Source organism: Exserohilum turcica (assembly GCF_000359705.1).
Source record: "Exserohilum turcica Et28A unplaced genomic scaffold SETTUscaffold_7, whole genome shotgun sequence".
NCBI classification, from domain to species: domain Eukaryota; kingdom Fungi; phylum Ascomycota; class Dothideomycetes; order Pleosporales; family Pleosporaceae; genus Exserohilum; species Exserohilum turcicum.
The window spans coordinates 687,099-708,104 of record NW_007360288.1 but is presented as its reverse complement, the minus strand read 5'-3'; the positions used below and the strand labels follow the sequence as shown (position 1 = coordinate 708,104).

At 53.8% G+C, this 21,006-nt stretch overlaps 7 protein-coding genes across 7 annotated transcripts; 3 read left to right on the top strand and 4 right to left on the bottom strand.

Annotated features, from left to right (window-relative positions):
* Nucleotides 1-43: 43 nt before the first annotated feature.
* On the top strand, nucleotides 44-2,427 carry SETTUDRAFT_165485 (uncharacterized protein). Its single transcript, XM_008032116.1, has 3 exons — nucleotides 44-283; nucleotides 343-1,904; nucleotides 1,981-2,427. The coding sequence occupies exons 1-3, from the start codon at nucleotides 97-99 to the stop codon at nucleotides 2,173-2,175; spliced, it is 1,944 nt and encodes a 647-aa protein (XP_008030307.1). The 5' UTR covers nucleotides 44-96; the 3' UTR covers nucleotides 2,176-2,427.
* Nucleotides 2,428-2,443: 16 nt separating this feature from the next.
* On the bottom strand, nucleotides 2,444-4,998 carry SETTUDRAFT_141791 (uncharacterized protein). The gene has a single exon (XM_008032115.1). It carries the CDS (start codon nucleotides 4,974-4,976, stop codon nucleotides 2,607-2,609), a length of 2,370 nt encoding a protein of 789 aa, XP_008030306.1. The 5' UTR covers nucleotides 4,977-4,998; the 3' UTR covers nucleotides 2,444-2,606.
* Nucleotides 4,999-5,259: 261 nt separating this feature from the next.
* SETTUDRAFT_97903 (uncharacterized protein) lies at nucleotides 5,260-8,779 on the top strand (the record flags this gene model as incomplete). The annotated part of the gene is made up of 3 exons (XM_008032114.1): nucleotides 5,260-6,022; nucleotides 6,074-7,801; nucleotides 7,854-8,779. 3 exons carry the CDS (start codon nucleotides 5,260-5,262, stop codon nucleotides 8,777-8,779), a joined length of 3,417 nt encoding a protein of 1,138 aa, XP_008030305.1.
* Nucleotides 8,780-10,020: 1,241 nt separating this feature from the next.
* On the bottom strand, nucleotides 10,021-10,961 carry SETTUDRAFT_165484 (uncharacterized protein). Its single transcript, XM_008032113.1, has 3 exons — nucleotides 10,918-10,961; nucleotides 10,336-10,865; nucleotides 10,021-10,240 (listed from the first exon to the last, which is right to left on the bottom strand). Exons 1-3 carry the CDS (start codon nucleotides 10,942-10,944, stop codon nucleotides 10,147-10,149), a joined length of 651 nt encoding a protein of 216 aa, XP_008030304.1. The 5' UTR covers nucleotides 10,945-10,961; the 3' UTR covers nucleotides 10,021-10,146.
* Nucleotides 10,962-11,448: 487 nt separating this feature from the next.
* On the bottom strand, nucleotides 11,449-13,562 carry SETTUDRAFT_141783 (uncharacterized protein). The gene is made up of 3 exons (XM_008032112.1): nucleotides 13,120-13,562; nucleotides 13,013-13,069; nucleotides 11,449-12,962 (listed from the first exon to the last, which is right to left on the bottom strand). The coding sequence occupies exons 1-3, from the start codon at nucleotides 13,354-13,356 to the stop codon at nucleotides 11,688-11,690; spliced, it is 1,569 nt and encodes a 522-aa protein (XP_008030303.1). The 5' UTR covers nucleotides 13,357-13,562; the 3' UTR covers nucleotides 11,449-11,687.
* Nucleotides 13,563-17,401: 3,839 nt separating this feature from the next.
* SETTUDRAFT_34702 (uncharacterized protein) lies at nucleotides 17,402-20,017 on the top strand (the record flags this gene model as incomplete). Its single annotated transcript, XM_008031913.1, has 1 exon — nucleotides 17,402-20,017. One exon carries the CDS (start codon nucleotides 17,402-17,404, stop codon nucleotides 20,015-20,017), a length of 2,616 nt encoding a protein of 871 aa, XP_008030104.1.
* A 161-nt stretch (nucleotides 20,018-20,178) lies between these two features.
* On the bottom strand, nucleotides 20,179-20,581 carry SETTUDRAFT_23195 (uncharacterized protein; the record flags this gene model as incomplete). The annotated part of the gene is made up of 2 exons (XM_008031841.1): nucleotides 20,179-20,522; nucleotides 20,575-20,581. 2 exons carry the CDS (start codon nucleotides 20,579-20,581, stop codon nucleotides 20,179-20,181), a joined length of 351 nt encoding a protein of 116 aa, XP_008030032.1.
* Nucleotides 20,582-21,006: the final 425 nt, after the last annotated feature.

The following is a 21,006-nucleotide window of genomic DNA, read 5'->3' as shown; positions in this document are numbered from 1 at the left end:
CCCGCGGCCAAGCCAAGACCACCGAAAAAAAAAGTTGGCGCCGCGACCACCTGCGACGACGACGACCGCCCATCAAACACCAGCAGCAGCGCAGTCATGGCCAAGAAGAGAAAGGCGGCGGGTGCGGGCGCGCCCAAAGCGCCGGTCCAAGAGGACTCGCGCATGAGGATTCATACGTACGAAGATGTCGCCGACTCCGAGGACGAGTTTCACATGAACCGCGACAAGGTGTTGCTGGACGAGGGCCCCGTGGCCAAGAAGATGCGGAAGTACCGGGAAGAGGGTTAGTTTCACGGACGCAAAACGCTTTGTTTGCGCGCATTCGGCTGACGCTATGTCTAGACAAATTCCTGCAACCTTCAGATGAGGAAATCCTCGACGCTGGCAGCAGCGACGACGACGACGACAACGAGGACGAAGACCTTGACGACGCCAGCGATGTCTCCCAAGACGAAACCCCCGGACTGCGCAAGCCCGCCGAGGAGGACGACGAGCAAGAGCTTGGAGCGTGGGGGGCCTCGAAAAAAGATTACTATGATGCTGACGCCATCGAGACGGAGCAGGATGCCTTGGACGAAGAGGCAGAGGCGCGGCGCATCCAGAAGAAACAGCTGCAGGCCATGACTGAGGCCGACTTTGGCTTCGACGAAGACGAGTGGCTCGGCGAAGACAGCCAGAAGGATGCTGCAGGCAGCGCTGTGGTCACCGAAGTCTTGCCCCAGCTCCAGATTACTGACGCCATGTCGGATGAGGACAAGATGAAGATCATGCGAACGCGGTATCCCGAATTTGAGCACATCTCCAAGGAATACTTGCGACTACAGCCGCTGCACGAGGAACTGGCCGCTGCCGCCAATGCTGCCCAGAGGATGCTGAAGGCGCAGACGGAGCACAAGGACAGGCCCGTTCCCACGCCCATGGTCATCACAAAGTATCGGGCATGTGCCGCCTACCTTGCTGCAATGGCCATGTACTTTGCCATTCTTGGCTCCACGGCTACGGACGATTCATCTCAGGCCGTCGCCATGGACCCTGCCCAGCTACACGAGCACCCCGTGATGGAAAGTTTGCTCAAGTGTCAGGAGATGTGGACGCGTGTAGAGGGCCTACCAATTGCTGATCCCATGGTCGAGGCTGAAAATGGTGATAACGTTTCGGAGCACGAGGCTAGTCCCGCCGAGATCGACGCAGCCGATTTGGCTGTCAAGAAACCTACGAAGCAGAAGAAGACCAAGGCGCAAAGAGCGACGGAGTTGGCACAGGCAGAAGCAGCAGCACGGCGTGCTGCGAAACTGGCCAAGGCTGAGCAGGATCTTGCATCGCTCGACACGCTCACAGATAGGGCCGCGCTGAAAAAAGCGGCACGGAAGAAGAAGGTTGCTGATCCCAAGCTCAACCTGCTCAATGCAGATGACTCAGATTTTGGCGAAGAGACGTCTCTCACAGCTCACGAAGCTGCTGAGAAGGCCAAGAAGAAACGATCACTGCGCTTCTACACATCGCAAATTGCTCAAAAGGCCAACAAACGCGATGCTGCTGGCAAGGATTATGGCGGTGATGCCGATATTCCACACCGCGAGCGCCTAAAAGATCGACAAGCCCGTCTTCAGGCTGAAGCTGAGAAGCGCGGTCAGCAAAAGGACGCCGGTCCAGGCGTAGCTCTCGGCGATGATGACGGCGCATCCTCTGCTGATGAGGCGCCAGCCAACAACGGCGACGACTTCGAGGACGAAGACGGCTACTACGACATGGTTGCTGCTCGCTCCAACGACAAGAAGCAAGCGAAACTCGAGCGCGCAGAAGCATATGCCCTGGCCAAACAACAAGGTGCCCAAGTCATTGAAGAAGAAATCATCGGCGACGATGGCCGTCGTCAAATCTCTTACCAAATCCAGAAGAATAAGGTATGTTATTCCACCCCCAGCTTCCTTTGCTTATGCACCTGAATCGCACAACGCAGATACTAATATCAATCCACAGGGATTAACACCACACCGCAAGAAGAGCGTAAGGAACCCCAGAGTAAAGAAGAAGGAAAAGTACAAGGAGAAGCAAAAGAAGCTCAAGAGCATGAAGCAAGTCTATGACAAGAGCGCTGCAGCCAAGGGAAGCGCTAGCTACGGTGGTGAACTGACGGGTATCAAGAGCGGGCTGGTTAGGAGTAGAAAGTTATAGACGGGAACAAAAGGCCCGAGTCTTGTCTTTTTTTTTCTTGCATACGACCAAAATACCATTTTTTATTCCCCGCACTGTACATAATCAAGGCTGTTGGGGGAAGCAGCACAAAAGCGAGAGAAACGGATCACGATGTCCATGCCACAACGCGTTATACTTGTCTTCTTCATCATCACCAAATCCCATCACAAGACCAATTCAAAAGCAATCCTGTAACCAGAAACATTATTCATTCATGGAAGGGCAAGGCCAGACAAAAAAAATCTCATTGAAATCTTCTCTGCACATACCCCCCCCCCTAGTTTTTCTTTCTCTCATTTTTTAAAACGCCCTGCAGAATGCTACATACGTATGTGTCGATAGACTCATGAACCCCGCCATCGAACAAAAATCAGGTGAAGAAAAAAAAACAACTGGTATAAAGTGATCTACTAGCACCACAACCTCAACGTGCCATCCGCACCGGCCGAGACGCACCACGGTTCCCTTGGATGCCAGTCCAGGGCCATGACACCCAGCCTGCTCTTGACCTTGTGGCCCTTGAGGACCTTGAGGGGCACAATGGTGGCATTTTCCATGAGATCGCCGACGACGTTGCCGTGGAAGATCTGGATGGTGCCGTCATCCGAGGTATCCGCGAAAAGGGGGAGGCCGCCCTGGTGAAAGCGGACGGAGCGCACGGCCTCCTTGTGGAAGCGCATAGTCTTGTAGGGCTTGTTGGAGAGATCCATGTCCATCCAGAGGACGCGCTTGTCGTAGCTGCTCACAATGAGGTTGTCGCCGCCGGGATGCACGTCAATGGCTGAGATCCATTTGGCGCCGGGCTGCAGGATCTTGACGAGCTCCTGCTTGGCGAGGTCGTAGCTGCGGATCGTGTTGCGGGTGGCGACGAAGAAGATTGCTTTCGAGGGGTGGAACTGCGCCGTTTGCGCGATGCCCTTGAGGCGCCGGAAGGGGAGCTGCGTGAGGTGCTTGGATACGGTGTGAATGGCGATGGCGGTGCTCTGGCCGCGCGGGGACACGGTGGCGAAGTAGTCGCCTTTGCGGTGCCAATTGAGGACCTTGACGGCAGAACGCACTTCAACTTGTACGAGGACGCCCTTGTTTTCCAGACGCGAGCCCGGTCGACTCCATTTGCCTGGAGGCTGCTTGGGGACCTCGCCCTTGGGCGTAGTGGAGCCTTTGGAGGCGGCGTAACCCCAACCTGCGTCGAGAACCTCGCGGCTGGCTTGTTCGACGTCGGGCGAGAGAAGAGAAAAGGGCACGATCAAGAAGACGTTCTCGCCACAGGCAGCGGCAACCACAGATGCGTCCTTGGTGGGCCTCCACTGAACAGCATCTACAGCTTCCTCGTCGGACAACTTGGCATTCCATACTTGGCGGCCAGTCAGGACCTCCCAGATTCTCACGTAGCCGTCATCGCCTCCGCTGGCAACAAAAATGCCGTTGGGGTCAATTGAGACGCAGCGCACTCGTCCTTCCTGACCGCGGAATATCGCAGCACAGGTTGTGGGGAAAGGCTTCAGCTCATCTGGGTTTGGCAGCTTAGGCAAGAGAGATTCAGGGTCGATGTTGAGTCGGTTTCTTCGTATACGAGGAGCCAGATATAGGTCCAGACTTCGCTCGAATCGTTCCTTGACAAATCTCTCGTAGCCAGGAACCTTGCGCAGCGCCTCGTAGTTCTTGGGTAGAAAGTCTCTCTCCCGCTCCTCCTCGTCTGCCTCCAACCACGCCTGCTCCTCAGCCTTGTCGGGTAGATACTCGGGTGGTGGGTGGTAGCTGGCTTCGTAGCCTGGCGGTGGCAGCTTGGGGGCGGGGATGTGCATCGTGTTGTCCGGCCGTGGCTTTTCGTCGGCCCATACATCAAAGTTGAAGTCATCCTGCTCTTCCTCCTGTTCTTGCGGGGGCCTGTAGGGCTTGATGCGGCCTTCCTTGATAGCCTTGACAAGCTTCATGACACGCTTCGCTTCGTGCTTGGAGGGGATGAATCGCCGCTTGGGCTCCGGCGCAGCGCTCAGCGGCATAATTTCTTGCTTGCCAGAGAAGTAGGCAACCATCTCTGGGTATGGGTCGTAGCCGTCCTCGACCACTTCGTTCCTTGTGAGCCTCTTGAGCACGTCCAGCTCCTCATCGGACAGGTTCAGCGGCTTTCCTGTCTGAGGATCCGTCAGACCTGTCCAGCCCTTGGGTATGTCGATGCTGTCCAAGAGCGCATCCAGAGCCTCGCCCTTGGCTGGGCGCATAATCTTCTTTCCGTTGATGTCATAGCCAATGTGTGGGTATTCGTCGTAGTACTTGAGATCAATGTTTCCGATTGTGTTGGTGGCCTCTGCATCAGAATCGTCCGACTCGTAGATTGGATCAATCTCTTTGTACAGGTAGCGCGTGTTGCCGTGCGCATCGGTGGTTACGGTGTAGTTGGGCTTGAGGTTCTCGTCGTCATCTAGCTCCGCATTTGCGCCAGCGTCGAGGTCCATGTCATGGGCCGATGTGACTTTCTTCTTGCGCAAGGGACCGTCGGAGGTGTTGAGGTTGCGCATTTCCTCGCGGATTTGCTCTGCGTCGCTATCTTCCTCTTCCTCTCCCTCTTCGTCCTCTTCATCCTCGTCCGAAAGCCCTTCAATTATGCTGCTGGCATCTGTCTCGACATCTTCTTCTTCTCCATCTTGGCTGTCGTCCGAGTCGTCTTCGGAATGCGACAAGATGCCGTCCAGCAGCCCGTCGGCCAATTCGCCCTCTGAATCGCTGGGCTCAGGCGCCGGGCGCGTGACTACTTTTCTCTTGCGCGGATTTACAGACATGTTGGGGGGGAAGATGAGTTTTGCGTTCACTCTGGCCGTGGATGGTCGCAACCTCCCAAAAATTATCCCTAGCGCCCCAAGATTTCGGTTTTAGCGCGTCGCACGTGCCAAGCCACCATCAGCCAAGCCCGGCCGGGCCCAGGAATTCCACATGTTTCTGGGGGGTCGCAAACATCCCCATACACCTCCAGTCGACGCAATCGCACCCGCATCGCCCTCGTGTTGCTGCCTGAGGACGCTGGACTGCGCTGATTGCACACAGTAATACCACCGAATTTCCAAGATGGCGACGCGCCACGCTGATTCCTCAAGGTACGATGACCGGGATCGTCGTCGCTACAGCCCGCGCCGCGACAGATCCAGAGATAGAGACAGAGACAGAGACCGACGGGGAGACCGCTATGGGGGAGAGAGCCGCTTCAGAGATGACCGTGACCGCCGAGACCGTCGCGATCGCGACCGTGACCGCGACCGCGAGCCCTACTACCGCCGCTCGCGCTCTCCTCCTCGCCGCCGGGATCGATCCAGAGACCGCGGAGACCGCTACACCAGACGAGACCGCGACGATGATAGGGACAGGCGTCGCCGCTCCACCTCACGCCGACCTGGATCGCGCTCGTCAATCACCCCTGCGCCAGACAGTCGGCGTGACCGGGTAGATGCTGCCCCGCGCGACGACAGAAAGAAGGACCCCGAAACACAGGCCAAAGACAAGCTCGCCGAACGCGCAGCCAAGCTGGCCGAATGGAAGAAGCGCAACGCTGAGCGCCTCAGCAAAGAGAAGACGGACACGCCCGGCTCTGGTGCCTCGCCAGCTGGCACTGCGCCCGCAACGCCCTCTGCTGCCACCGCGACGCCGCCGCCCCCGGCTTCAGCAAGTGAGAACAAGCTTGACACTGCTAAGACCAAAGTTCCGCAGAAGAGTGCTACTGAAAAACTCAAGCAGAAGCAGCCCGAGAAGTCTACCTTCAGGCTGGACGCTTCTGCTGCAGCCCGCCCGTTGGATATGGCTAAGCCGGCTGGCAAGACAGTCACTACCGCCAGCAGTATGTTTTCCGATGACCCATCTTCGTGTAACTACAAGCTTACGCATATAGACCCTGCTACAGCCAAGGGCAACGGCAACATTGGCTCTTTCGGCCTCAAGGCCAAGACGGCCGCCGAAGCGGAGGCTGAGACCTCGAGGAAAGCGTTCCTTGACGAAGAAGGCCCAACTCGCAAGCGCAAGCTCCAGGCTCTCCCCGAGTTCACCGCCAACGATGAGCCTGAACCCGAGGCTGACGGTGCCGACGACGACGACGCTGCCATGAGCGGCATCGCAAGTGACGACGAAGAGAACAATGCGGAGCTCCAGGCTCGCCTCGAGAAGCGCCGCGCTGACATCGCCAACGAGAACAACCAAGACGCTACCATGGAAGAAGCACCTGCCGTCCAAGTCCCCGCCGCCGACAAGATGGACGTTGACGAAAATGCAGGCGCCCAAGAAGACGAGATTGACCCGCTCGATGCCTTCATGGCCGATCTAACCGAACCGCAACCCAGCCGCGGTGCGCCTGCGGGCGAGGCCTTGTTCGCCGATGACCTTGAGCCTGTCGAGACTTCTGTAGAAGCGCAAGACCTTCTCGAACTCCGCGCCGCCAAGAAGAAAAGGAAGGAGGTTGCAACGGTCGACCATGATAAAGTTGAGTACGAGCCGTTCAGAAAACAGTTTTACACTGAGCCACTCGAGGTTTCTCAGATGACGCCAGAAGAAGTCGCCGATCTCCGACATGAGCTCGACGGTATCAAAGTGAAACCAGATGATGTGCCCCGTCCTGTCACAAAATGGGCTCAAATGGGCCTGCTGCAAGCAACCATGGATGTTTTCGCCCGCGTAGGCTACAAGCAGCCCACTTCGATCCAAGCACAAGCCGGTCCCATTTCTCTTTCAGGACGAGACCTTATCGGAGTCGCAAAGACTGGCTCCGGAAAGACGCTCGCATTTGGTATTCCCATGATTCGTCACATTCTTGATCAACGCCCGCTGAAGCCAGCTGATGGGCCCATTGGACTGATTCTCGCCCCGACCCGAGAACTGTCACTACAAATTGTCACTGAGCTCAAGCCGTTCCTCTCAGCTTCTGGTATCACTATCAAATGCGCTTACGGTGGCCAGCCCATCTCTGACCAAATTGCTATGATCAAGCGTGGTGGTATACACATTCTGTGTGGTACACCTGGTCGTCTAATTGACTTGATGACTGCGAATCAGGGACGTGTGCTCTCTTTTAGGCGCATCACCTATGTCGTTCTCGATGAAGCTGACCGCATGTTCGACATGGGCTTTGAGCCGCAAGTCATGAAAATCCTTGCCAATGTTCGTCCGGATCGTCAAACTGTGCTCTTCTCTGCAACCATGCCAAAGAACATGGTGGCATTGGCTCGTAAGGCCCTGAATAACCCGGCAGAAGTGACTATCGGCGGTAGATCGAAAGTGGCTCCTGAGATTACGCAAATCATCTCCATTGTTCCGAACAGCTATGAGAAGAAGATTAACAAGCTACTACTGCATCTTGGACAGCTCTTTTCTGAAGACGAGAATGCCCAGGTATTGATTTTCACTGAGCGACAGGAGACTGCCGAAGATTTGTTATCAAAGCTCTACAAGGCCAAGTATTTCTCTGTGAATACCATTCATGGAGCTAAAGACCAAACAGATCGTAACGAAGCGATCAGTGACTTCAAGCAAGGTATTCTCTCGATTCTCATTGCTACCTCAGTAGCAGCACGCGGTCTTGATGTTCCCGGACTAGCACTTGTGTTGAACTTTGACTGCCCTACTCACTGTAAGTCACCTCCGTCTACTTGTGCACAACAGTATGCTGACATGTTTCACAGTGGAAGACTATGTTCACAGATGTGGTCGTACTGGCCGTGCAGGTAACAAAGGCACAGCCATCACACTCATCGAAAACCCTGGCCAAGAGCGCTTCGCCATTCACGTTGTCAAGGCATTGAAGGAGAGTGGTGCCGAAGTTCCCGAGAAGCTTCAGGAAATGGCAGACACCTTCCATGAAAAGGCCAAGGCAGGAACTGAGAAGTACTACGGTGGCTTTGGTGGCAAAGGTCTGGACAGACTTGACGCAACTCGTGCCCTTGAGAAAAAGCGTGAGAAGCGTCAGCTTCGACTCGAGGGTATTGAGAACAGTGACGACGAGGAAGAGGTTGTACCGATCGTCAAGAAGCCAGAGGTTGCTGGCCCAGGTGCTGCTAAGGTTGCCGACGGAGCTGCCGCAGCAGCTGAACCAGAAGACCAACCACACTGGATGAAGCTTCTGAACAGCAAGATTGTCGTCAACAAGACGGAGCGACCCGAAGCCGCCGCCTCTGGCAAGCCAATGAGTGCAAGAGAAAGGGCCATGGCTGCCGCCTCCAAGGTTGACGGCAGGCTGAGCAAGAAGGGCATGATCCACGCAGGCCAGCCCATTGACAACAAGGGCCCTGATGCTGGTCTTTATCACTCCACGATTGAGATCAACGACTTCCCGCAAAAGGCTCGATGGGCGGTCACGAATCGTACCAACGTGGCCAAGATTCTGGACCAGACCGGTGTATCCATCACAACCAAGGGCAACTTCTACCCGCCTGGCAAGTCGCCCGGTGAGAATGATCTGCCCAAGTTGTACATTCTTGTTGAGGGTGACACTGAAAACATTGTCACTCAGGCAATGATGGAGCTTACGCGCCTCTTGCGCGAGGGCACCATTGCAGCCGAAGACGCGTCCTCGAGCCGCACAGCGACTGGAAGATATTCTGTCGTTTAAAATGCGGGTTCCAATCCTCATATTCGTGGTTTCTTTCTCATGGGCGTTGTTTCATCTTTCAATGGCATCTAGTTGGAGAAAAGGAGGGGCATTGCATCTCAGGGAACGGAAGTGGACATGTTAAACAAAGGAAAAAACATGCTGTTAGTCTATTAGAGAGTCGGGCGGGTTTCAGCGACATACACATGTTTCAGAATGTAAGTGTGGATCCGTTGTTCAACCACAATGTGTCTACCATGATTTACACAACCCCGTCGCAGGTCTCCTTTGCTTTGAGCCCTCCGCTTTTGCCTCACGGGTGCCGTCGTGTCATGTGTGTGCCACTCGACGTCTTTGTACCGTGCATGAACAAGCTCGAGGCTTGCACCACTTGCCGATGGGCAGCGCTGAGGAGGGGGGAAGGGCTGATCATGGGTCTCGACTTGAGTTACCCCCTCTTGCATGAGACCCACATCGTGTGAAATGCCTTGACCGACTTGTAGTAGATAGCTCGCCCCCACACATTAGCGTAGGGTCATGTACGTAGCCCAGCGTCGTAACCCACACTTGCATACAACAAAAATGGAAGCCAAGCTGATTCTTTTCACGTGCGCCAAGTTCCTGTTACATGCCCTCTGCGCGTACACGGGTCCAACTCCGTGGACCGGAAATGTATGTAAGATGACCTGCGCACCAAGCCACCAACGTGCATGCATATCGTGACGCAGATGCAGATGCAGATGCACAAGCAGCAAACGTGAACGTGCGTCCAACACCCATTCTCCTCTCCTCCCACATGCGTTCGGTTTATTTTGGGATGGGCCAGCCACTCTCAGTCTACATACAGGCAAGAAGAACGCAAGGGGCCAGGACCACCACGAGGCTCGTAAATGCGGGATATATTGCTCACAGACGGGCGATGACGAATTAAACAAGCATGGCGGTGGTGGTGCTTGCTGCTGTGACCCCATGTAGCATACACGTGCATAGCCTTGCCGCCACGCCCAAGCCGGATGCGGGTATCCCTTTGTGAGGACATCTTGCTTGCAGCCTGTCCATGGGCTTGGCGACCCCAATGCCGGGGCGAGAAAGAAGAGCGAGAGGAAGAGGAAGAAAAAAAGTGCCGCAGTGGGTCAAGGGCACGTGAGGAGAGGCGAATGTGCCGCAAGCAGCGGTGCATGTGTGGTGATTTGGGGGAGGGGGGGTCCACTTTCCGTACGCGTGTGATTTGTAGATTCTCCCGTTGCGGCTGGGAGGGCGTTGTTCGCAGGGGCTGAGTGTTGCAGCCTCTCTTTTTTCTCCTTGGAAGCGAGAAAAAAAAGATTTTATCCAAAGTACGCTGGAAATCGGGGAATGTGAAGGCCATGTATAGATGATGAAATTGGTGTTTAGCTTAGGCGTTGAAGATAACCTTGAGCGATCAGGCGTTCGACATCGCCCTGGCGGACGTAGAATTGTGAGTTTTTGGTCAGTGTGATGGAGCTAAGGCGGGAAAGGAGTTGATTGGTTAGCTCTTGTCTCCTTGCCGCACTTCGGCATGCCGGTATTCAAGGGGGGGGGGGGAGACGTTGACATACCCGTACTCGGTTTGGATCTCACCGGCATCCTTGAGGACCCGAACGTCGATGAACAGATCGCGGGGTGGCTCGAGGCTGCCCGTTAGGTCGATGTCGGTCCATTGGCCCTTGTATGCGGCGAGGAGATCGCTGTACTGTCTTACGTATTCCTCCTCCTCGGGACTCAGACTACTTTCTTCCCTGCCGCCCCCAGCGCCCAGCGCGCTCCTGCCAGCCTCTCCGCTGTGGTCTCTGCTTCCCTGTTGCTCGAGCACATCAACGCCCTCCCAGCAGTACTCCTCGAGCTTGTCGCTTCGCACTCTATGATAGGCTAACAGGCATCGCTTATTCCGGCGCATACAGAGGTGGTTGACGAGGAGTGCGCAAGCCGTCTCTGGAGAGGCGCTAGGGTTGAAGGAACCGCCGTAGGGAGCGAGGATCGAAGACACATCCTTGTCTAGGTCGCGTACCTCGCGTACAATCGAACGTGTGAGTTCGGTGGCGTAGGGCGGGAGGTGAGGAAGAGCGAGGGTGCGCTTTGCGTTTTGGACCTTGTTTTCTCTTAGCCTTTGATGCTTGGTGGGGGATGAAGAATAATGTTACTAGCTTATTGGCTGCTTCTCCGTACATGACCAACGGTGTGTGACCTGGGTAAGCGGGAGACTGTTTTGAGTATGAATTGTGGTGACTTTGCCCAGTGCGGTGTGTGGTGTACTAGTCTTGTGAAGAGTGGCTTTGGCCTGGTCTATAGCAGTGGTTAGTTGGGCAGATGCAAGCTTATCTGGCTATCTGGTCTTCAAGGGAAATCCAGCTGTTGGGATATGCGGCAAGCATAGGAGGAGTGAGTCTTGCCCGTGTCCCAGCGAGGTGAATGGCTCGACCCCTCATTGGCAGAAGAGCAGGCGCGTCCGCGTCCGCGTCGCGGAGAAGGGTGGGGCACCACCGCGTCTTGGCTTTGTCAAGTTCAACGTCACGCTTCTGGAAACCCCTTACACAAAACCATCGACTCGCACACCATTATTTGACAGACGCTACACGCTCATACCGCTGTACTGCACGCTATTGGTACGATTACAATTCATGCTATACTACGGTCATATGCAACCCCGGCAGTCGAGAGCAGAGTGTCGGCATCGGACACGGACCTCTGCAGGTTCATTTGGTCTACACATATGGTAAAGTCATATCTAACATGCTCCAATCGCAGAAACTTTTAATCAATAAAAATAAACGCCTCAAATGCTACCCATAACGCACCCGGGTGTCCATAAGGCGCTCTCCCAATGGGTATCTAGGTGAACAGCTGAATGATGCCATGCACGGCAGAAGAAAAACACAATCGCTCAAACATGCATCGATTGGCACATAACAGGTCATTGCTCGCCCACCCACTTGTCAAACTCGGACTCTTGCTCCAAGGACGCCATGGTCGGATCGGGCTGCCATGCGTGATAGTCATCATGCGAGAGATCCAGCAGGTTGTCGAAGTTGTGTTGGGTCAGCGCTGCTTCTTGCATGCCCATGTGCCCATTCCGGAAGCTGGTATTCTGGAGAGCTGCAGGATTGATGTCGGAATGATTCCCGCCATATAATGTGAGCAGCGGATCCACCTGCACTTCATCAAAGGGTGTACCGACGTGTGAATGACACTGGTGCAGGATGTCGTCTGCGTTTCCTCCGGGCAGGCCGAGCATCGCTGGGTTCGATTGGAAATGGCTCGAGGGCGTTGGGGTATGCAGCAGCGCCATGTGCGCGTCGTCTGTGTAGCTCGGGCTCAGATGCATGACTGGATAGCCTGCAGACTGAAAATAGGGATTGTAGAGGTCGGTCTGGCCTATCGCTATGGGCATCGGCATCGGCATCGGCCGCCCTTCGTTCGTCATCTCCCATGAGGATCTGTTGACACCATTCGCGTTTGGTCCAAATGTTCCGTCAAAATACTCTGCGCCAACCCCGGTTGCTGGGTAACTGATCGAACGGTCGATGCGTCTCACCTGCCGCGGGCGCGGCTTTCCCGCACCTGGAGCCCACTCGGCATCGTCCAAATCGCTGGGTTCTTCATCGTCCGACCACTCACTTTTTCGCTTTCTAGCTGGCGCGGCCGTCTTGCTTGGCGAGAATTTGTATGTCGGATGCGCATTCTGGTGGTTGATTCTCTCAATCTTCGCATACTCATTGTACAGTTCGCGGATCTCTGGTGGTTCAAGGGGCCAGCTCTCACCGGCGACGGACGAGACGACTTGATGGTTGTTCTGCAAGCACCATGACTTTGCTCTTTCTGCAAAGGCCGACCGGTACAGCATAAAGGAGTTCATGGGACGAGTGATGTATCCATTCCTCTTCTCTGCTTCCCGCCTTCGGACATCTGCCGGTCTGTTCACCCACTCCTCCATGTTCTTGACCGGGATATGGTGCAGTTCCTTTGTCAGGATGCTCAATGGCGCTGTCAGTTTCGGTGTTTTTTGTTTGTCGCCCTTGTTCATCTTCGGTTTCCTAGATTTCGGCATCATCTTTGGTCGTGGACTTGCGTCGTTTCTTCTCGGTGAGTTGGGAGCGGTTGCTGCTCTTCCACTACGGGTAATTCTTCGACTGGGCTCATCGCCGTTTGCGGATCTTGGAGTTGGCGGTGAGAACACGGCTTGGTCGTTCTTTCACCTGTTAGTCACATTACCTGTGACTACTGTTGAAATTCACTTACCGGCATGCCACTGTACGGGACATTATGGTAATACTCCGCCGGAGGCCCATATCCATCCTGGATTTTGGTCAGCATTTTTGTGCGCGGGAGAATGCAGGGGCGCTCACATATTGTATACCTAGTCCAAGCCCACGAGTATGGCTGTCGGCATGTGACGCATGCGAAGGGATAACTTCGTGCGCCACCGACCCAGGGGAACCGTATCCCGGCTCTCCGAACGAATAGCCGCGGTCTGCGTTGTATTGCGCAACTTGGTGCAGTCCAGCCTGGTATTCTGCCCCAGCATTCGGCGGAGTGGGGGGATGTTGTTGGATGAGCGTGTCGCCCCTCATCATAGCGAGCATCAAAGCGCAGTTGGTTGGATCGCCGCGACAGTGGAGATTGGATTCGCTCTTCCCTCTATCGTTTCTTTCTCCCCCTCGGATTCAAACCAAGAGCAACGTCGTTGAGATTTCGAGTGGACAAGGTGCAGATGGGTCGAAACTATGTCTCTCCTTTAAGCGAAATGTTTCAGTGACTGAGGACGGCTGATGAGAGGTTGTCTTTAACCTGAACCTAGTGTCTACTCTAGGTTCCTCCAGCCAAAAGGATGTGTTCCAGTTATGTCGCTGCGGAGTCGTCAGTAACCATGGCCAAAATGTTGCTTTCTGTTGGGTTTGCTGCATCGCAACGATGCATCGCAGTTCGCAAAGCGTTCAGGGAACGAACCTGTTGCAGGCACCCGCCTCTCACCGGCTCCAGTGCTTGAATATGCCAACAAGCAAATCAGATGGACAGACGACACCAAATGGCAGGTCAGACAGGCAGTTGTATGGTCGGAGCTGCGGTGTTCTGGCCCGTTACTCCTTGTGGCGAAGACAGGGCTCGAGCAAGTTGTGAAGGGCAAATCAAACGAGAGGGATCCTTTGTCCGGGGTCAGTGGCGAGATGGTATTTGTAGCGACTACCTCATCTCTAGGTTAACTGCTCACGTACAGTGTAGTGAATCTCTGTATCAACATGGACAAAGAGACTACCGGATTGGTGATGGCTGCCACACCGACGAGTCGGGCTGCTTTTGGACTGCGAGCCTTCCAAACGATTTCGTACGTACGAGATGGCGCACAGCTTAGCCCTCTGGTCCGTTCACGTTTCGAAGTCCCTCTCTTCCCCAGTGGGGTTGGAAGCGGCCCTCAGCCCCTCCACAGCGACAGCTATCGGCGGGAGCTACGCCCAGTTAGGACGCCCTTTCATAGCAGTCACCTAGCTTAAGGGAGAGTTCATCAATGTTGACAGGGATCCACAATGGCTTGCAGTAGTCATGTGCCTTTGGCGCTCGCCATAGTAAGCCACACTTACTGGTATCTTTAGCTGTTGGTGGCACCCTTGGGGTCTTGTGTCCTATCAGATGATGGGCTGCATTCCCAGCACCAATTGTATCCCCGGGGCTAACGGCCCCCTTCTTCAGCAGCCAGTTACTTGGGCGGTACATGGGCTTAAATTCCTCCCCAGCTCGCAGCGATTGGTTCAAATAAATCTGGACCTTCCGTCACTTGGTAGCTTGGGTTGGCGTGCCCTTTACGGATGGTTGCATTTCATCTATGCCAGAACCCTGACAGCTGCTGATACTTGGCAGGGCCGACCACGATACCATGATATCCAGCATCTACAAAACATGCTAACATGCACCTGTGCAATCATCTGATGGGCACCTCTAGACTAGCCGTTTCTCAAACACGATACCGTTGTTGACTTTGGCATTTGCAGCGGCGAGACAAAGGGCGAGCACAGCACGCCCAGCACGCTGGTCACGAATGCGCCACCACAGCAAGGCTGAGCAGCCCGTTGACCGCTCGATTCTCAGAATAATCCCATCACCCCTGCCCGTTCGCGGCTGTTGAGCTCAGGCTCCCTGCGCTCATGGCTTTTGGAACAGGCCAATGAGGATTGTTTGACACTGGGTGTCTTTTGGAGACAGACAGTGGACAGCTGGGCGAGGCGCTGCATGTTGGATGCATGCAGCAAAAATTCGGTTGCTTCCGGTCGATCGTGCCGACAAGCGCTCCCTGAGGACATTTCTCTGGAATGCATACTAATACCATTTCGGCATGTCAACCAAACGGTCTCAACTTTGTGCGACCGGGTTTGGTCGAGCCTCAAAGACAATTTCGATTGGCCTGAGCAAGCACGAAACACGTGTGGATCTTGTTGTTTTTTACACTGCTTTGAATCAGGGGGTTCAACGGGGTTTGTCAAGTTTGAGCATGCATGTTTGGACCGGTACGCCCAAAAAGACAGCAAACGAGCTAGCCGTACAGCGTCTCCCCAACACGGTGCATCACGAGTGTATGCCGGACAGTCCAATCAGCCATGGCAGCGTCAAGGGAGATATCACAGCATTTCGCTACCGTAGGATCCCAGGCTGCTGTGGTCGGCGAGACGCTCCAGGCACGCACGCATCTAGACGGAGTCGTCACTGTCACTGATCGCCTGCACTGGCCTCGATGGAGTCCGCGTTACTCAACCCGGGGATGCCCCATTGCTCGCCACAAGTTGCCGCCAAGCCGCCGTGGCATCTGCGCACTGAGATTTATTCCATAAGAGTGCTAATGGAGCTTCAGGTATGCTCATCACCGGCTCTACCCGTCACTGATTTTGTGCACATATCGCGGCCTCGGGCCGATGGGCATACCACTCTAAATGGCTCGGCAGCACGTAATAGCAATGGATGGAGAGCTAAAAGTTATTCTCCGCGGGAGCTAATGATTGATGTGCTCTTCTTGCTTCGTGGAAGGGTTTAGGCGGTCTACCCCACCTGAGCAGGATGCTTACCATGAAACGTCATCATAGCACGGCAGTGCCGTCGTCAGTCTGGCCGTCGTCACCAACGTTGGTTTGATGCGCTATGTTTTGCAAGCTCCAGCGCCAGCCCCTTTTTGTTCACAGAGTAAAAGCCGCCGCGTCAGGGATAGCTGCTTGGCCCTATCACAGCCAACCAACAGCCCCCACTGCTAAAAATTATATTCCACGTCCAGGCCTGGCATTGGTACACTAGCAGAAGCACTCGCAGTAGGCCAACGGTTGCGGTCGGGTTCAGCAACGATGCCGCGAGGGATTCTCTGCAAACTTACCGCCTGTTACAGTGGAGCCCAAAGATGCAGTTATCGAACCATGTTGTCGATGTAACATCTGTTGGTCGATGGCTACTAACTACTTGGAGGCCGATTCAGGAGATCTGGGCTATGTAACGGTCCAGCCAATTGAAAAATCCCAGGAATGCCGGCTTTTCGGGCCCTATCAAGGTGGTTTACCTACTTAGTGTCGAATTGAAAACGACGGCGGAACACGCGCTGGGCATTAGCGCTCTGCCCGCGGGTAGTCGCCGAGGCCAAGACTGAGGTTAGTGAAGGCTGGATGCAATCTGTCAGCAAACTACACCTAATACTTAGCACGTGCAAGCTTCCCCAAGCTTCGATCTACACTGAACGATCGCGCCATCCAACAGACCATATAAAGCTGGGATTTATGCAATTGCTTCGCCTCAATCCGGACTCCTAATCTATCTCGCACATCCTTCTTGGCTTGGTCTGACATAAACACCCATTCCCTCCAGCACACTCCACTCTTGAATGTGGCAAAACAATCCATACGACTTTTGCCCAGAGTAAGACGGCTTAATAGCGGCATTCGTCTATGCTCAGCCAGCTGGACTTGTGTGCTACACGGTCCCATGGGGCTGGTATCACGCTAGCACGCTACGCTCTAACACGGCTAACACGGCGCTTATTTAGCTTGTCCTTGGGGAAGATACTCCGCAGCAGCTTCCAGACTTGATTTAGGAAATGGTGCTCTTTTCTGGTTAGGTAACTAGACATGTCGGGCATATTCGGACCGCAGCGCCCCTGACCAGATTTTAGTTTTGCCAAGCATTTGCTTCCTCCGCGGACAGAACATGGCACGCGCGTGGCTTGTCTCGGGTGGGTGTTGGACCGGAGGCTATGTCTCAACCGCATGTGTGCTGAAGTTGACAGAACTCTTGGAATGAAGCTGGCTGTGAGTGTGGCTTTTTGCACTGCCATGAGATGTTACCGTAACCCCAACCCCTTTTTGTTTAGGACATGGACTTTTTTCTTCAGCAGCCTGGATGTATTATATCCTCAAATAAAGAAAGCGCCACAAATTCTGGTAAAACCTCGACAATGCATTTGGAATTTTGCTTTCTGCACGAACCATGTGATCCATGTGATCTCGGAAATACGGAAAAGGACTTTGAAAGAATCTCAGTCAAACAATGAAGTCAAAACATGATAGATAACTGGATGTCGCCAATACATAGTCCATGCCTTCGAGCAGCGCAGTTAAAATCGACATTGAATGTGATTAGCCTAGAAATAAAAACACTACAGCAAATATGTCGAAAGAAGACGGTTCTGGGAGAAACAACCCTCCTCCACATGATGAGTCCACACACTGGGCAAACCCAACCCACGAATCTCGGCGAAGGTCGTCAAATATCCTGCAAAGAATCGACGAAGACACAGTACTCCCTTCGCTCGCAGTTCCGCAAAGATCCTACGCAATAGACCAAGACGAAGGCCGGTACCAAGATGCACCGAGGAGAAGATACTCGAACAACAACATCTTGCGCAAAACTACCTACCAAGAAGATTATGCTACAGTGGGAATGCGACCACGAAACAATACCACTAGCTATGCAGCGCCTACTAGAGCTTCTCGGGCCAAGAAGAACGAAAAAGTGGAGGTTCCCTCGTCGGCCGGATGGAATCGCAGATCGAGAGAGATTCCGAGCCGCCCAGAAAGTGCGGCGCTGCAGGGGTCTTCTGCACAGGGGTATTACCACCAGAACAGTCCTGTAATGCAGAGAACGCCGGGTTTTGAGAATGGCTGGAACCAGAGTGCTGCGGGTAGTCAGGTACAGAGTCACGGCGGAGATGCTGGAGATACTGAAGACGAGACGCAGGTTGGTAGCGATGTGGGGGTTATACTTGATCAGTGGAAGCGGGAAAAGGAGGAAGTAGAGGAAGATTTAATTGGTGCACATGAATTGGGGCGGCTGGACCAGGTCGAGCAGCTGAAGGTCGAGCTGGAGAGGTTGCGTGAGGAACGCGATGAGGCGTTGCGACTTACACAGGCACTTCAACACCAACTGGAAACAACTCAGGACGAAGACGCGAGTCTACAAAAGAACGACAAAGATTCGCAAGACAAAAATACGGAGTTCGTTCCTGAATATCAGTCTAGCGATGCTGGTGCTGATGTCCAAGACTGGAAGAAAGAGTACGAGGAAGTCTTGGCCATATATCAAGAACTTGAGGCTGCTGCGGGGGAACATGATGACGTAAAGCGGGAGCTACAATCGAGCAAGGCGGATGTAGAGAATCTGAAACAAAAATACGATGCACTCTTGATCAGAAACCAAGAGCTAGAGGAGAAGATAGAAGCGCGAAATCAACTGGAACCTGGCCTACCGCTCAAGGAAACTCCAGAAATCGAGAACAGGAAACTACGAAAAGTAGTCGTAGAAAAAGAGGGCCAAATTGTAAAACTTCAGATAAAAGTAGGAGACGCACAAGATAAATTGGGGGAATTGAAAGAATTCGCCAAACAAATCGAAGACGAGGCTTTCGATAGCAACAAGAAACTCGAACAACTACGAAATATCGTGCACGACATCAGCGAGGCCGTGGGGCAGCGCGCGCAAACCTTTTCCGGCGACCCAAACATGGATATTCGAGGCTTTGGTGATCTTATGAAGACCTTTGTAGACAACGCTGAGGCTACCGAGTTAATCGCAAATATCGACGAGCTAATGGGAAAGCTTTGGCAGACAAATGTGACTCTGGCACACCAAATGGGGGAAATGAATTACGAAATCTTGAGCCTTAAGAAGACAAAGAGGGACTCGATGCGGGGTTTCAGTCTGCCAAATCCGGGCATCACAAGTCCAACGTTAAGTCCGCGACAGGCGGATAGAGATGGATTTGAGAGTCTGTATAAACAAGAACGGGAGAGGCGCAAAGCTGCAGAAGAGACACTGCAAGAGAGGGATGCTATCGCAGTAAAGGAGCAACATTTGGAACTTTCACGGCAGAACGAACAGCTTCAATCAGATCTTCAACAAGCACAAGAAGAGCTTGCTGATCTACGCAAGCAAGTCGATGAGCTGCACCTGACAGCCGACTCCTGGAAAGACGAATCGGAACAGAGCAAGAGAGAGTTGGAGAAGCGCAGTGATGCATTGCAGAGTTTCATCGTAAAGCAACGGCAAGAAGAACACCAGTACATCAAAGAGTATCACGACAAGACGCTTGATGAATCTCACTGGGAAGTCGCACCTCTCCAGGAGAAGCTGCAAGCTCTTGAACAAGACAACCAAACACTCAAGCAGCTGTTTGATCGTAGCCAGAGAAAGGATATACAAAAGGAGCAAGAAATGATGAGACTGGCAGCAACGAAACAGCTCGCACTGGCACATATCGACCACATGGAGCAAGCCTACCACCTCGGCATACCGCTGCCTAACATGCCCCCTCTCCCCACTCTACCGACCGTGAAAGAAGAATTGCAGGAAGACGACAGTTCAGATTCCGACAGCATATGCCCCTCGTCGTGCCCGCCATCTCCCGTGCGCATCAGACACGCCCCCATCCCCAACCGCATCCCGCGCTGCCAACTGCCTGCCAGAGTCAAAGACCGCAAAACCATCGTCGCCGCGTACCGCGCCGAACTCAAAGCAAAAACAGACCAAGAACTCCTCCGTCTAGCCTTCAACCCGCAGCCATACGCCCACAGCAAAAAAGACCGCCACCACCCCTCGCCCGGCGACGAAATCATGGAAAAAGTCCGAAAGTGGAAACTCGGCAGGATGTATCCACCAACCAGCAAGTCGTGGGACGAAACGCGCAAGAAGAGCCCGTGGGAGCGCTGGGGAGCAAGCGACTGGATTGAGAAAAATGCGTCGGGGAGAGACTTGGAAATTATCGCCCAGAGCGGGGTGTCGTCTTGATTTTTCCAGAGGAGAAGTAAGTAAAGGGTATTACAAAGGTGTATTATAATATTTCTGTCTTTCTTTTTTTCCTTATGTTCGACAGTAAAAGAGAGAGAGAGAGAGAGCTGCGGTGTCGAAAAGGTCGTAAAATAATAAGTCGTACAAGTAGTAATCTGGGATCAAGGTGATTGTTTCCGCTTCCAGGAAAGCAGCGGGCTGCTGGCGTTGGAGTCGTTTTCATTTTCGCTCGCTTTTTCCTCTTCGCACGCCTCGCACATGCCGGCTTCGCGTAAAACGTCTTCGGAGTCGGCGGCATCGCCGCTATTACTGCTGGCGCATTCGAATATCAAGCCCGAGGGCCCCAGGACGGCGAGGCCGTGGCCGCAGTTGACCGGATCGCGCTTCATGGTGATGTGGCAGCTGCTGCAGCTGATGCGGATGAAGTGGCACATGTTGGACGAGGAAAAGCGTGGTGGCGCAAAGGCGGAAAGGAAAAAGGGGCGGAGGACATGTGCATATAAACCTGCGGCTGGATAAGATTTCTGGTCCGCCCCTTATATAATTTTACGGCGCACCATCCATTTAGATTGAGCCGCGTGTGCAGGGCGACAATGGTCAGATCAGGACCGAATGAGATGTAAGCACGTTCAAGGTCGTGGCTTCTCGTCAGTTGTAAGATGGTCGATGCACGACGATCATGTGCCTCAGCACAAATGCCGCTCTGACCCGCGGGGATAGGATGGAGAAAAGCTTGCAGTCGTGACAACACAGCGCTTCAACATGAAAATTGTAAACGTCACTGAAAGGTGTTGTTCGGTATGAGGTGCGGTTGCGAAATTAGGCGGGCGGTACGGAGGTGCCTCACAAAAGTTTTGTCCTGCCAAGAATAATTTAGCCGAAATCTGGCCGCTCTCCTACACAACGCCTATCTCTCCCCTCTATATACTCATTACCACCTTGTAGCTCAATTATCTTTGGAATATGTATAAGAATACGCTCAATCCAAG

What these genes read in the sequence shown, in the direction of transcription:
- SETTUDRAFT_165484 (XM_008032113.1), bottom strand. Translation starts at nt 10,944, where the DNA reads ATGTACGGAGAAGCAGCCAATAAGCTA. An exon ending in GAGAAGCAGCCAATAAGCTA is followed by an intron (nt 10,866 to 10,917) that starts GTAACATTATTC and finishes AGAGAAAACAAG; the next exon opens with GTCCAAAACGCAAAGCGCAC. An exon ending in GAGATCCAAACCGAGTACGG is followed by an intron (nt 10,241 to 10,335) that starts GTATGTCAACGT and finishes TTCCCGCCTTAG; the next exon opens with CTCCATCACACTGACCAAAA.
- SETTUDRAFT_165485 (XM_008032116.1), top strand. Translation starts at nt 97, where the DNA reads ATGGCCAAGAAGAGAAAGGCGGCGGGTGCGGGCGCGCCCAAAGCGCCG. An exon ending in GCGGAAGTACCGGGAAGAGG is followed by an intron (nt 284 to 342) that starts GTTAGTTTCACG and finishes CGCTATGTCTAG; the next exon opens with ACAAATTCCTGCAACCTTCA. An exon ending in ACCAAATCCAGAAGAATAAG is followed by an intron (nt 1,905 to 1,980) that starts GTATGTTATTCC and finishes ATCAATCCACAG; the next exon opens with GGATTAACACCACACCGCAA.
- SETTUDRAFT_141791 (XM_008032115.1), bottom strand. Translation starts at nt 4,976, where the DNA reads ATGTCTGTAAATCCGCGCAAGAGAAAAGTAGTCACGCGCCCGGCGCCT.
- SETTUDRAFT_141783 (XM_008032112.1), bottom strand. Translation starts at nt 13,356, where the DNA reads ATGCTCGCTATGATGAGGGGCGACACGCTCATCCAACAACATCCCCCC. An exon ending in TTGGACTAGGTATACAATAT is followed by an intron (nt 13,070 to 13,119) that starts GTGAGCGCCCCT and finishes ACCAAAATCCAG; the next exon opens with GATGGATATGGGCCTCCGGC. An exon ending in TCCCGTACAGTGGCATGCCG is followed by an intron (nt 12,963 to 13,012) that starts GTAAGTGAATTT and finishes AACAGGTGAAAG; the next exon opens with AACGACCAAGCCGTGTTCTC.